General features: G+C 41.3%; 1 protein-coding gene across 1 annotated transcript; it reads left to right on the forward strand.

Moving 5' to 3' along the window:
- The first annotated feature begins 388 nt into the window (after positions 1 to 388).
- uncx4.1 (Unc4.1 homeobox (C. elegans)) lies at positions 389 to 8,348 on the forward strand. The gene is made up of 3 exons (XM_072657453.1): positions 389 to 824; positions 2,212 to 2,387; positions 7,293 to 8,348. Exons 1-3 carry the CDS (start codon positions 512 to 514, stop codon positions 8,133 to 8,135), a joined length of 1,332 nt encoding a protein of 443 aa, XP_072513554.1. The 5' UTR covers positions 389 to 511; the 3' UTR covers positions 8,136 to 8,348.
- The last annotated feature ends 5,703 nt before the right edge of the window (positions 8,349 to 14,051 follow it).

Genomic DNA, 14,051 nt, shown 5'->3' on the forward strand with positions numbered 1-14,051 from the left:
TCAATCGGAATCAATCAACTGCCCGTCCCGTCACGCCCCCCTAATCTCAACCCCACCCCCCATCGAGCTGTCCCGTGCCGTGTTGTGACAGCGGCGCCGTTGTTTACCGGGATGGACGTCACGTATAATTAGCGACCGGTACAAAGAAAACGATTTGAACCCCCTCCTCCAATACACACACCCGACATTACGTCTCTGACGTCACCACCCATTAACGTACTCGATTGGGTCCCAATCCCCCCTCCCCGGAGGAGCAGGGGGTCGGTGTTGACAAAGTAAGAGGGGAGGGAAGAAGGAGGGGAAAAAAATACACACTCTCACGCGCGCGCACATACACACACTCTCGCGCGCGAAAGGCACGCTCCTCTTCATTCCTCGCTGGAGAGCGCAGAGCATGCGCACGTTCTCCCGTTCGCCGCCGCCGCCGCCGCCGCTGCCGCGCGCGCTTTCCACGGAGGGTTTGGAGGGCTTGGAGGGCTGCTAGGGGTTGGTGGAGGTAGGGGGCACGAGAATGATGGACAGCCGGGCGCTCGAGCACCCGCCGCACGCCGCATTCGGAGGCTCGCTGGGCGGCGGCGTAGTCGGCCTGGGCTTCCCCTACCACCACCATCACCACCACCATCACCACCAGCTCGGACACCGCCACGTGTACGAGCTGCCCGGCCACGCGCTGCCCTCCGCCGCTGCCGCAGCAGCCGCCGCCGCCGCTGCCGCCGCCTCCGTGCCCTTCTCCATAGACGGATTACTGAACGGCTCGTGCTCGGTGGGCTCCGGGTCGCTGCTGGGGTCTGCCTGTGGGGACGGACAGCAGTACAAACTCTCCGGTGAGTGTGGAGGAACGAGCAGACAGTTTTTAATTTAATATTAAGTTTAGTTTTATGTGTATAAAATAATATTATATGTACTTCTACAGAAATATAGACCCGTCTATATTTATATATAAGCTATAAGAATAGTATTCTTTTTTTTTTGCATAAAAAGAATATTATTTATGTATTAAAGCGATTTTCAAATTATTTACATACACATCAATACATTATTATTATGTACATCTTAATATATATCATTGAATTAAATATATAATATAATGATATAATGGTAATTTCATGATTTTGAAATATAATCCTGTTATTTTTGTGAATCCACTGTTTTTATTGGCCAACAATTTCCAAACAGCTCCTTTAATCAACGTTAAAATTAGGATTGATGATTGGTTGGTGGGCTCACTGAAGTACAACAATGCGTTTTATTGGCAGGTTGAATCAGGCTTCATCATTCAGGGCGGATTGGGTGCGTATTAGTGCCCCATACCACCAAACAACACTGTGCCATACACTGTAAACACGTCGCTTGAACGCACTAGTCTACTATGCAGCAGTGCAGCGCTTTATTTCCGAAATAGCGAAACCTCGTATCAACTTTACAGGACAAGGAATAACAAAAACTGTGTAAAAAGATTAAGAGTTGAGAGTAAATTTGAAGCATTTCTATTGGTCCATTCATCATTTGACACTTGGACACAATGTACAGAACAGCTGCAAAAAGTAAACAGTAAAAAAGGGGTAAACATACATATTTAAATATATGATCAGTGTCACGGAGTGTCACGTTGATTTAACGGAAATATAACGTTCAAAATAAATATTTCAGACGTTACTATTGCCTTGAAAAACGCAGCAAAACACGGTTCCAGCAGCGTTTCTGATCTGTAAATAAACGCCGAGTGAGAACTGACGTTTGTAAACTGACGTTTGTAAACTGACGTTTGTAAAAAAAAATCTATAATTTTATTACATTTGAGAAACGACCGGAAACATCTGCTGAAGTTGAAGTGGATGTGATGGTAAGGTCCATTTGGTTCCTACAGTACACTCAGGCTCCATATTCTACTAAATGTTTCTTCAACGCGTAACAATCGTTTTTTTTTGTTTGTTTTTTTTTTTGTTAAGTAAAATCATTAAAAACGTTTCTTTAAAGAACCATCTAAAAGATGTCCTCCAATATACACTGAAGAATTTTGTGAAGTTGTCCTGGTTGTTTACACATGGAACCATTGTCTTTAGTAGTACCGTGGCATTAGAGAACTTGAGAGTTGAATGGAAAGGGTTGAATCTGACGTGAAAGTGTGTGTACGTGAGCGCGTGCCCTTATTCCCGGTGGAGAGATTGGTATACTCAACGCTGATCTTTCTGTCTGTGTGTGTGTGTTAAGACGTCGGCGACCCGGACAAGGAAAGTCCGGGCTGTAAACGGAGGCGCACCCGCACGAACTTCACGGGCTGGCAGCTGGAGGAGCTGGAGAAGGCGTTTAGTGAGAGCCACTACCCGGACGTCTTCATGCGCGAGGCACTCGCGCTGCGCCTCGACCTGGTCGAATCACGTGTGCAGGTAAAGTCTACTACTTGTCCTCCCTCTCAGGATTACAGCCTTCTGCTCTTTCCCCCAGTTCCTCCTGGAGAAGCTTTAGGCACACTGTAAAAAAAAAAAGGGGGGTAGTAAATGTGTACTTGGCCACCATGATCAAGTACCTGTTGCACACATAAAAATAGAGGGTTCTTTGAGTGATGCTGTGGTTCAGTAAAGAACCATGTGTGGCTGAGGGAACTTTTTAAAGGTTTTAAGAATCTTAATTTCATGTAATGGGCTTCCAAAGGACCTTTTAATAATAAACACTAATATTGCTAATTCTAATAGCAGTAGAACAATTCCTGGTGCTAAATAGATCCCTTATAAATAGACTATTTAAATAATGTCCTACAATAGGCCTCGTGTTTTTTATTTTTTTTGTTCGCCATTGAGAAGAACCATTAACCAGGTAAAGAGCATTTTAATCATGCAAATGGTTCTGGAGTTGTTGTGGTTCTATATAGAACCGCAATCTTTACTATAGAACTGTTGAAATGGGTTTTTGGTGTGAGTGAACTCCTGGCAAAAGGTTTTTAGACCAATCAGACAGCCATTTTCATTTGCCGCTATGAATTAATAGTAATATAATAAAAAAGCACACACACACACACAATATATATATATATATATATATATATATATATATATATATATATATATATATATATACACATTTATTAAAATATAAATGAGGTGTATGTATGGTTTGATCCATTTAAAAACGAGCTAACACGCTCAAATTCAAATTAAATCAGATATGTGTGTAAATGGGTTAAGCCTGATTCTTAGGCGATTATATTTAAATCTATGCAAATTTCCTTACATCTTAAAACATGCCATACCTTAACCACGCATTTCAGCTCAGTGCTTGGTTTGTTATGATTGTTAAAATCGTTGTATATGAATTTGTCATATGTATATTAATAAAATATTCTTAAACTTAAATGTAGCGATGAAATAAATGGATTCATTTGCCATATTAGCACAGCATTAGCACTAATGCTATGAGCAGATCAGCTTGTTGGCTCGCCCACGCACACACACACACACACACACACACACACACACTCACTGCTTCAAACGGTGCTGTTATTATGATCTGTGTATTCCCCTTAGCCGTTAGCGCGAGTCTGCCGGTCATTACAGTTATATATCCCTCTTCAGGCGGAGGCGCGGGGACGTCCTGGACGCGCTTCTTCAGTCTGTTACTGTGCGCGCTATGTAGCACGAGACAAGTGCCTCTCGCTTTGTGTTTTTCTTAATTTGGACGTGTGTCAAAAAGCTTAGCTCGCGATTATTCGTTTTTCTCCGCGCGCATTTCTTCTCCAAAAGATGTATTATTAGCCCGCTGCTGGACGCCTTATCAGCGCGGAACAGAAGGGCCTGGTCGGTGTGTGTGTGTGTGTGTGTGTGTGTGTGTGTGTGAGGACTGCTGCCCGGCAAGCGTGCGCAAAATGTGCGCCAAGGCTGCTAGGTGCGCGCAAATGAGCGTAACGCAGCAAGGCTGTATAGCGGGTTACACGGTGGGCTGCCATATAAGCACATGCGTTTTACCTTTACCTAAGGACCAATGAAGGGCCCCTTTTTTTATTGTGCTCGGTGCTATTGCACCATGAATGACTACTATTGTCACAAGTCCTTTAAACTGAATTCTTGAAGGGTTTTATTTATATAGAACCAATAGAACCAATAGAACCAGTAGAACCATATAAATTCGAATAAACATTTGAACACATCATTGGTTCTTTTTCTGCCTAAATGTATCGCAGGAGCTGATAACCAAGACTGCTGTAGCCTCTTCACATTAAAAGCTGGGGTTAATTCACATCTAATAATTATAGTATGTATAATATTGTTTACATTTGGCATTTTAATGTCTGCTAATTACTCATAGGCTAGCAGCTTTGGTTGCATGTTTTATTCAAATTCAACTAATTCAGTTATACATAGTATTGTACACAGTCTGTATGAACCCATACAGAATAGTGTTAAAGGAGCTTGTTTTGAAGCCTACAATCTAGGCCAAAGAGCTTCAGTGTGGGATGGCATTAAATATGCTCAATAGCACCCTGGCAAAATAAGAGGGTTAGTCAATGACACAATGCAGAGCCACAGCAGCCTAAACTGTTGTTTACCATGGTTGAGTACCTGTTATTGTTCTTTAAATTGTTTACAAAAACACCAATATAGTTAGCATACACTCTTACTCAATTTGTAACAACAGTGGACCCATTTCCATTGGTGCTAAACAGAACAATTTCAAAGTGATTATTTAAAGAGGTTTTCTGTCAAAGATAAAAACAAATAACAAGCAGGTCATTTTAAATGGTTAATTGAGCTATTGTGGCTCTATGTAGAACCATCACTTTCATTACGGAACCATTCCCTAATGTAGTGTGTGCTAATTACAGAGGAAAAATAGCTTTGGTTACATTCATCATATGCTTTATTACTAATTATAGCATGATGTCAAACCTACCATCCAGGACAAAACAGTTGCTATATTGTTCCAAAAAAAATGTTTTTTTTTTTTTTACTGATTATAACATTGGAACAAGTTCTGATCTTGAACCTCTGTTTTTTTTAGAAATACACATATAAGTCAAGACTTTCTAGGAACCTTAATTTTTAAGAATGTGTAAATAAAATCCACACCTATCAAAAAAGCTTTCTATTGTGCACAAAAGGGTTGCCCTATAGTGCAATATACTATATGCTACAAAAAAGAATCCTATCTGGTGCTATATAGAACCTTTTTATCATGTGAATGTTCTACACCAGGTAAAGTATTTTGTAGAACCGTTTTGTCAAGTTAAGAACTATCTAGGGACCTTCATTCTTAAATGAAATCTCTCAAATGTAATAAAATGTAAGCTATTGGCATAAAGAGGGTTGTATACTGTACTGTAAACATGTTCTCTGGTAACTACGTTGGAAGCTAACATACCAATAACTATCTTGGGACCTTCATTTTTAAGAGTGTGCACATAACATCCTCCATAATGGAATGAAATGTACACTCTCAGCATAAATATGGTGCTCTGACTGGAAACAACATTAAAACCTTTTCTGGTGTCATATAGAACCTCTATGCAGTTTTTATGTCTAGAACAGTACATCCAAGGTCAATCTAGGAAGTGTAGGTCAATCACAGGAAGTGTGATGTTTTAATGTTTAATGTATACCAAAACCCCCCACAATGTAATAAAAGCAGGTTCTTCCACTGTTAAGAACTTAAAAACCACTTAAACATTCAGATGGTTCTTTGAGTTGTCATTGCCTGTCCAAGGAGTGTGTACACTGTCTTTCTGTCCCTCCGTCCACCACCAACATGGTACTTATTGTCCATATTAGATGTTCTCCAAAACAGTCAATCAAACCATTAGGCTGAAAATAAAAGGTGCTGCAAAGGTTATTCGAACCATGCCATAGAACCAACACTCTTGGTTCCATGAAAAAAAAAAACATTTCTGTGAGTTCCTTTAAATTGGTAATGAACCTTTACAAAAAATTATGGTTCTTTAAGTCGTTAAAAGGTTCCCAACAAACACCCACATGGGCCATATATATATATATATATATATATACATATATACATATGTATACATGGAAATAGAAAAAACATAACTGGTCTAAAGTGTGGGCCACATGCCAATGCTGGCCCATATATATATATATATATATATATATATATATATATATATATATATATATATAGAGAGAGAGAGAGAGAGAGAGTGTCTGTAGTTAGTATGATATGATAATATGATATTATACCAACATAAAGCAAAGTGGTTAAGGTATGAAAATGCTTCTACTTTGTAATGGTTCTATATACTGTAAATAACTGTTGCCGTTACTAAATAACATTTAAAGAGCCTGTTCTTAATGGTGCACGATAGAGAGAAACTGCCCTCTACAGCTCTATCCATCTATCCATCCATCAACATCCATCCATTCATCCCTCCACAATCACAACAACACACTGTCCCTTGCTATACCCCTCCTGTGATTAAACTGCACATGTATTTATATACACATCAGTTTTACCATGTTGAAATTACAACACTATTTTACACAGTCCCCCTCATTTCCACTTCAGGACACCATAATGTTTGGGACATTTGGCTTCACAGGTGTTTATGAGTACTCAGGTGTGCACTTTTGCGTAGGCATATGGCATAAGATACCTAGGCTTGCTTCTAAGCCTTTAAAGATGTTTTGTCACGACTTGGGCAGGTATGGTCGGACTTGCCTGATTGATGATGTAACTGCTGGAGACAGTAGCACAATGAATTCCAGTAAATGCCTCTAACTCAATGGGCGGTGCTTCGTCCTACAGCAAGATAATGATCCCTTACATATTCCCATGGCAACACTGGTTGTTTTAGAGTAAAGAATGGAAAGTACTTGCCAGCACCTGGCAGCCAGCAGTCATAGCATGCAAATGCATATGTAGCAAAGTACTACATATGACTGCTTTGGTGTAGCTATCAACTTTGAAATTTCGAACATTTTAAGCCATGAGGATGATGGTCTCTTTTTCTGTGGTGTATTGAAATGAATGGGACTGTGTAGAACTTGTTGTATTTTCAGGATGGTCACACTGAAATTTATGCAAAACCCCTTAAATCAAAGACTGGAACGTGTACCTTAATTGTCTTGCATATTATTGGTCAATGAAGATTGGTTGATTTTTGAATAGTTATTTAAGGCAATGGATATACACACTATAATAATTGGTTCTTTGATCGCTTAAATTGTTATTTTTTGTGATGGAAAACCTCGTGCATATGTTTTAAAGAACCTTTCATAAACAGTGCTACAAAGAGGAGCCACGTGTGTTCTGTGGAGGTTGCTTAATCTGGTTCTCCATGTTGGTCGCAGGTGTGGTTCCAGAACCGGAGGGCTAAGTGGCGTAAAAAGGAGAACACGAAGAAAGGACCGGGTCGGCCAGCCCACAACTCCCACCCGACCACGTGCAGCGGCGAGCCAATGGACCCAGAGGAGATCGCGCGGCGGGAGCTGCAGCGCTTGGAGAAGAAGAAGCGCAAACAGGAGCGCAAGCTGCTACGCTCTCAGAACAAGCTCTCCGCCGGGGAGTTCTTGCACACGCCCGGCTCGGACAGCGACAGCGGCGTATCGCAGAGCACCGACAGCGAGGCGGCTCAGCACCCTGGAGCTCCGGCGGGGCGCAGCCCGCAGCACCACCAAAGACCCAGCGCCGCCGCAAGCCGAAGCGCGGACGCGGGAGACTCTCCACGGACCTCGGACGGCGACGTGACGCGGCCGTCCGCCTTCCACAAGCTCAGTCCGTTCAGTGTGGAGAGCCTTCTGGCCGACTCGAGCCCAAGGCGGAGGCACGCGCTGGATTTGCCGCCGCCTCCGACGCCCCAGAGACCCCTGGTGGGAAAGGGCCACTTCTTGCTATATCCCATCACACAGCCTCTGGGCTTCATAGTGCCGCAGACCACCACCAGAGCAGGGCAGGGGGACACAGAGGACTCTAGCCACCGGTGGCCCTCTGATGAAGACCAGACCAGCTTTCCCAACTCAGATCCAAATCAAGACAACGGTGGTTCCAGTCCAAACGAAACAACGCCGGATTCCTCAGAGGCTAAACCCCCTCAAACTAAGGTCTCACAGGGAGGCGAGTCGCCTCAAGACCACAAAGACACAAGAACACACACCTCTGACACCAACACACACCTAGACATGGACAGAAACTGACAGAACATGGAACATTCCCAAAGCTAAGCTAATCACAACCCGTATTTTCTAAAGCCAGACTGTTTTGAATCGCGTTTTTAAAAAACGAAAAAAAAAATTCCCTAAAAAAAAGGGATATTCTTCCTTCAGGTGGATTACAGATGTTTTTGACTGACTGAATAGGCTTAGTGATGTCTACTAGCCTAGCCTAGCCAGACTTTTCCTAAGGAGAAAGAAAAACTGCGTTAAATCCTCATTGTACAAACGATGAATATCAAAGATATTTATATATGTAACGTTTTCATAAATAAAAAAACGTATTGTAAAAGAAACGTGAAAAAACGTGTTTTCGCACCAAAGATACTCTTGCATCAGTCTTTTTTGCTTTTTGGTGTTTATAGGGAACCAAACGTTGATCTTCTATGGCAGTTTACAGATAATCCTTTCTGGAACCTTTATTTTTGATAAATATACAAAACATTTTTTTTTCACACTCTTTGTCTCTTAAGAACCATTAATTTAAAGACGGGAGTAAAATGTGGTTCTTCTGTTGCAGATCTATTTTTAAAATAGTGTAGATACCTTTGGTTTCCTATAGAACCTTTAGTTGACTAAAAGAAATAGATATGTGTGAGTGTGAAGAACCTTCATGTTCAAAGGTTCTTGGCCAAATAATGACTTTTCCTAAAACTGTGCATTCAAATTTTTAAGAATGATTGCAAAAAATAAGGGACATGTCACCTTGAAAAGGTCCTTCAATGATTCTTTAGCACAGACACTGGTTATGTAGACTCATGGTAGGTCATAGAGCCTTTTAAACATCTTACAAATGTTATGATAAAAACATGGTTAGAGGCCAATTAAAGGTCTTAAATAGAAGGAAAATGCTGCAAAAACAAATGAAAAAAAAACGCAAACAAAAAGGACCCAATGAAAACCCCAAAACTATATATATAAAAAAAAGAAAAAGAAAACGGAAAAGAAAAGGAAAACGAAAACAAAAACCGAAACAAAAACGAGTGGAGGTCTCGCGCTGCAGGCAGTACGACCCGGTCAGCTCGTGCAGAGTTTTTCATATGAAAGTAATTATTTCCCCCGGTGGCGGCGGAGGGACCGCTGCGTTTTTTCTCTTTCTTACTTTCCTTCGTTTTTTTTTCCTCCTTCAGCCTGAAGCGTTATTATACATTACCGATTCCAGCGATATGAAATCACATAAACTTCCAACAATAATAGAATTAGCATGAAAGGCTGGCGAGTCAGATTGAAATGGGGAAATAATAGCCTCGGCAGCTGCGCGCGCGCGCGTGTGTATGTGTGTGTGTGTGTGTGTGTGTGTGTGTGTGTGTGTGAGGAAACGCCCGGGTGATTCGTGGGGCGGAATTTTCATGAGGCGGTCCTGTCAGGGGCGCGTGTAGGCGGCGATATTAAGATAGATGCTCGATGATATCCCTCATTGTTCTCGTGCGCGCATTGATGTTACCGCCTTATCGGCCTATTGATCATGTGTCACCGTGTAATGGGACAGTCTCTCTCTCTCTCTCGCTCACACACCGCTCACGCGCTTCTGTATTTGTCTCTTTGAGGGGTCTGACTTCTCTATGCTGCGCCCAAGCCAAATGAAATCGTTTGGATTTGTGTTTTTTTTTCTTTTTCATAAGAACACATTATTCTTGCGAGAAGCAACGGAGCATGTGATCTTCACGTGATTATCGCTTTATTTTATTCTCATGGAACAAATGTGATCACATGAAAAAATGTCTTGTAAAAACGTGACCGTATGGAAACGTCTGGAAAAAAAAGCCTAAAAAATTAAAACACCCTCAAGGTCTGAAACCTTAATCTAAGCAGATGTGAAAAAAAAACAAAAAAACAAAACAAGACAAAAAAAAAAAAAAACGTTGGCAAAACATTAACCACACGTAAAGAAGAAAACATGACCACAACTAAAAAGTGTAGAACAAAACGTGAAACGTGTGTAAAACGTGATCTATAAAACGTCAAAAGAAACGTCTAAAAACTTAAAAACAACGTTCAGAAATAACGTGACTACATATGAAAATAAAAAAAACAACATGACCATAGATCAAACGTCTTAAAAACGTGACCACGAAAAAAAACGGAGCAATATATATATATATATGTGTGTGTGTGTGTGTGTGAGACACTATGACATATCTAAAATATATTTTTATCCTGGTCCCCACAAAAACGTAAATACATGGCCACACGTGTACACACATGCACACACACAGTCAAATTTCCTCTAATAGTGGCTCCGAGGGTCCAGAAGGAAAAGCTCCCGCGGGGGCGCACGGGCACATCTGCACCCGGAAAGTATTAAGCGAGCCTGGTCGGGGCAAACGTGGCTGGGAAGAAATATGATTGTGATGGAAGAGAGATGTCTGTGTCTAGAGGGTTCCCATGTAGAGGCCTACAGCAGCATTGGCCGGACAGAAGTGTGGCTGTTTCATTTAAGGTACATCAGTAGCTCCAGAATTTTTTTTTTAGAATTTTCCTATCTATTCTTGCTTTTTTGAGGGGGGTGGGTGTGGGCTCACTTTGCAAAGCTGAAATTCTAACCAGAGGGCTGATATGATGATATCGGCACCCCCTCCTGATTCCCCCGCTACCCCATCGCACACACCCCCCCTATCCCCTCTGGTCATCGTAGCCCCTTTATTTGCAAATAAATTGAAAATAAACGGAAGGTCTCGAGCTTTACCTCATGAATCCCAGATAGCGAGCCTGCTTAAATAATATTTACATAATTTCTCCATCCGAGCTTGCGCTGTTTGCACTGCATGAGAGCGGGATTATGGGGTAAAATAATTAGAGACAGAGGGAGGGTGGGTGAGAGACGGTGAAGGAAATAAATCGTCATGAGGTCCGACCCACACCAACGCCAGCCGTAACTGTATGATCTGTATCTTATCTTCTAGTTAACAAGAAAGTCCTTATTATGACTGTGGTGAAGTGTTCACTCTTAAAAATGCCAAAAGGGTTCTTAACGGGATGCCACAGAAGAACCACGTCTGGTTTCTTTAGAGAGTCATTTTTGCAAATGAAGAACCTTTGTGAAGTTCAAAGCGCCTCTACATAATAGAATGGTTCCAGGAAGAACCCTCAAATTGTTATAGATTGTGAGTCCTACTGTGGCATTTGTTAGAAGCTTTTGATCAATTGTTTCCAACCAGCTCTCAAGGACCTAGATGGTCCAGATTTTTTGCTCCAACCCAACCTGCGGACTGTTTTGGGGACCCTGGGAACCAGTTTAAAACCTCCAGTTTTAGATTATTTTAGATTAGACTTCAGATTTACACCTACAGAACATGGTTCTTTAGGAAAGTAGTTCTCAAACCAGCCCTCCAGGATCCCACATTTGGGTATAACACAAACTACGTTGGAGCAAAATGTCTAGGCCATTTTAGAACCATCTTAAGAGACATTGCTTCAGCAAATCAAAAGTGGTTATTTGATGGTACTGCTCATAGAACCCAGTAAGTGTACATGACAAAACCCTTTTTTTGTGGTATAAGGAGTCTTTGTAAAATAGATCATATGGAGAACACATCTCCATAGTTAAGTATTCAAAAGGTTCTTTGGCTTCCACAAAGGTCAACCAGAGTCTGCACTAAAGACCCACTGAAGAATCCTCTTTTTAAAGGGTGCAGGGTAGATTATGTGACTTTATTCTCACTTTAAATCATTATTGGCTTAATTGTACAATTCTAGGAAAAACCCTTCATTTACATAGAAGGTTCCAGAAAGGGTTCTCTGTGAGCTGCCATAGAAGAACCACTTTTGGTTTCCTAAAACTTTCAAGGAATGATTCTTTAAAGAAGAAGTCAACAGAAGACAGGATACAGGAAAATCTCCTTTGGTTCTTCTATGGATGAACCTTTAATTGATATGGTAACTTTACCTTATGTAAGTGAGTACCTGTTGAGTAAGCTTTACAGGATTTACAGAAGTTCTTTGTGGGGCATAACCTATTTGCAGAAGTGTTTAAAAAGACTTATAATATTCTTGAAATATTCTTTAGGGAATCAAAAAAGGTCTTCTAACACAACCCTTAAAAACCTTCTGTGGCACTATTTTGGAGGAGTGTAAATGGTTCTTGGTGGGGTTGTACAGTTTCAGGTAGAACTTTTCAGTGGTATATAAGCTTTACAGTTCGCTGAAATTCTTTAAACTTCATAACATCTACAAATGTTCTTTACGCTCGCAGAGCCGCCCACTGAATGGTTCTGCAGGAAGCCATTATGACATTTAAAAAAAAAAAACTTCTGTTGCTTTTATTTATTTATTTATTTATTTTTTGCTTTTTTGTATGTAACTGGTACTTTAGATATATGCAGTTCTGGAAAGATGATGATCCTGGTGTGATGTTGAGGTTCATAGGAGAACCTTTCAAATTATGACTTTTTTTTAAGGCCTAAACCTGTTTGAGAAGGTTTTTTTTTTTTAGAACCTTTTTATAAAAGTTGTAGCAAACCCTTTTTGGTGCTCTGTTGAGCTTAAGACTCTTTACAAAAGGTTCAAAGAGGTCATACAGAAGGACTGTTTAACAAAGTAAATGGAACCAATGAACATAATGTGAAGGTTCACGAAAGAACCCTTATATTGGTTTAGAACCTCTATGGAAACACCATTGGAAGTGCTCTTTTCAACAAATCCCTCAGATCACAACTTCCTTTTTTATGAATCTTCAGGGAATCAAGTAGTTCTTCTGTGCTATCGCTCATAGATGCCTTTGTGGTAAATCAGAGTGGGAGCATCAATTTATTGCTGCCACAAGTGGTCCCCCACCACTTACGTTCTACTGGGGAACCTGTGTGCCTGCACATCTCTCATATAAAAAAAAAAAATCGAATTACTAATCTAATTCCATTAATGAATTTAGCATAAAAAGCATAAAACAAGCAAGTTGGTTCTTTCCTCGGTGCTCTGGTGCTGTTGTTTCTGTTGCTAGGCCACAGATTTCAGCAACTGTAAGCATGTACATTTGTTCATGCTGAAGACAAATACTCGGGACGGCCAAGCCTGGGCTGCTGTGTGTGAGAGAGAGTGTGGGGGTGGTTGAGAGAAGGCCTGTCGAAGCTGCCTAATGGGGGAAGTGCATGCGCCAATAAGTGCGGATCAGGCTGCTAATTTAGCACCTCCTGTAGCCCTCTTTCCCCGTCCGTATGTAATTTCCCCTCACTCTCTCGGGAGGCATTGCACACACACACACACACACACACACACAGAGTAGTACGCAAAGACAGCGGCCACCTTTTTTTTTGAAGGGAAAAAAACCCCCAAAAAACACAAACGTACCGAGTGAACACCGCTGCGCCGTGCTGCTATTATGCAATTTTCAAATGAGGATATCAGGCTTAATTAGCGCTAATTGAGTTCCTCAGCACGCGTTATTTTTATTTAATAGAAACAAATGTGCGCAATTAATTACAGACGTGGTTTAAAGAGCCCTATTTGCATCTTTCTCTCTCTCTCTCTCGCTCTCTCACTCACTCTCGCTCACTGTGTGAGGTGCGCTAACATTGTACTGGTCTTGTGCACTTGCACTTTTTTTTACACCGGACCAAAACAGAGCCGCAAAACGGGCTAATTCCAGTCTTAACCCATGATTAAATATATATACACCCCCAAATCTGACATACATCCAGCCCACTAGAGAAAGCTTTTTAAGGTTTAAGACAATGCTGCTTCAGGAGAATATGGAAGCAAGGCTAAAAAATGAAGCTAAAAGCCAACACCAGACAAGCCGGTGCAGCCCTGCTTGAAAGAAAAGGAAGGTTGGAAGAAGCACCGTTGTGGATATCTGCGTGATAGCCAGTTGAGAGCCGTGAGGGCTATGCACAAAAGCCATGAAAGAGCTGGTGCTAGGCTAAAAGCGTATCCTACCAGACCCTTCGTAAATCGCTTTTGCTAGAA

This window comes from Salminus brasiliensis, chromosome 15 (assembly GCF_030463535.1).
Source record: "Salminus brasiliensis chromosome 15, fSalBra1.hap2, whole genome shotgun sequence".
NCBI classification, from domain to species: domain Eukaryota; kingdom Metazoa; phylum Chordata; class Actinopteri; order Characiformes; family Bryconidae; genus Salminus; species Salminus brasiliensis.

Excerpts from the sequence above, each read along its gene's own strand:
- uncx4.1 (XM_072657453.1), top strand. The coding sequence starts at position 512 with ATGATGGACAGCCGGGCGCTCGAGCACCCGCCGCACGCCGCATTCGGA. Across the intron at positions 825-2,211 it reads ACAGCAGTACAAACTCTCCG|ACGTCGGCGACCCGGACAAG; the intron begins GTGAGTGTGGAG and ends GTGTGTGTTAAG. Across the intron at positions 2,388-7,292 it reads TGGTCGAATCACGTGTGCAG|GTGTGGTTCCAGAACCGGAG; the intron begins GTAAAGTCTACT and ends TGTTGGTCGCAG.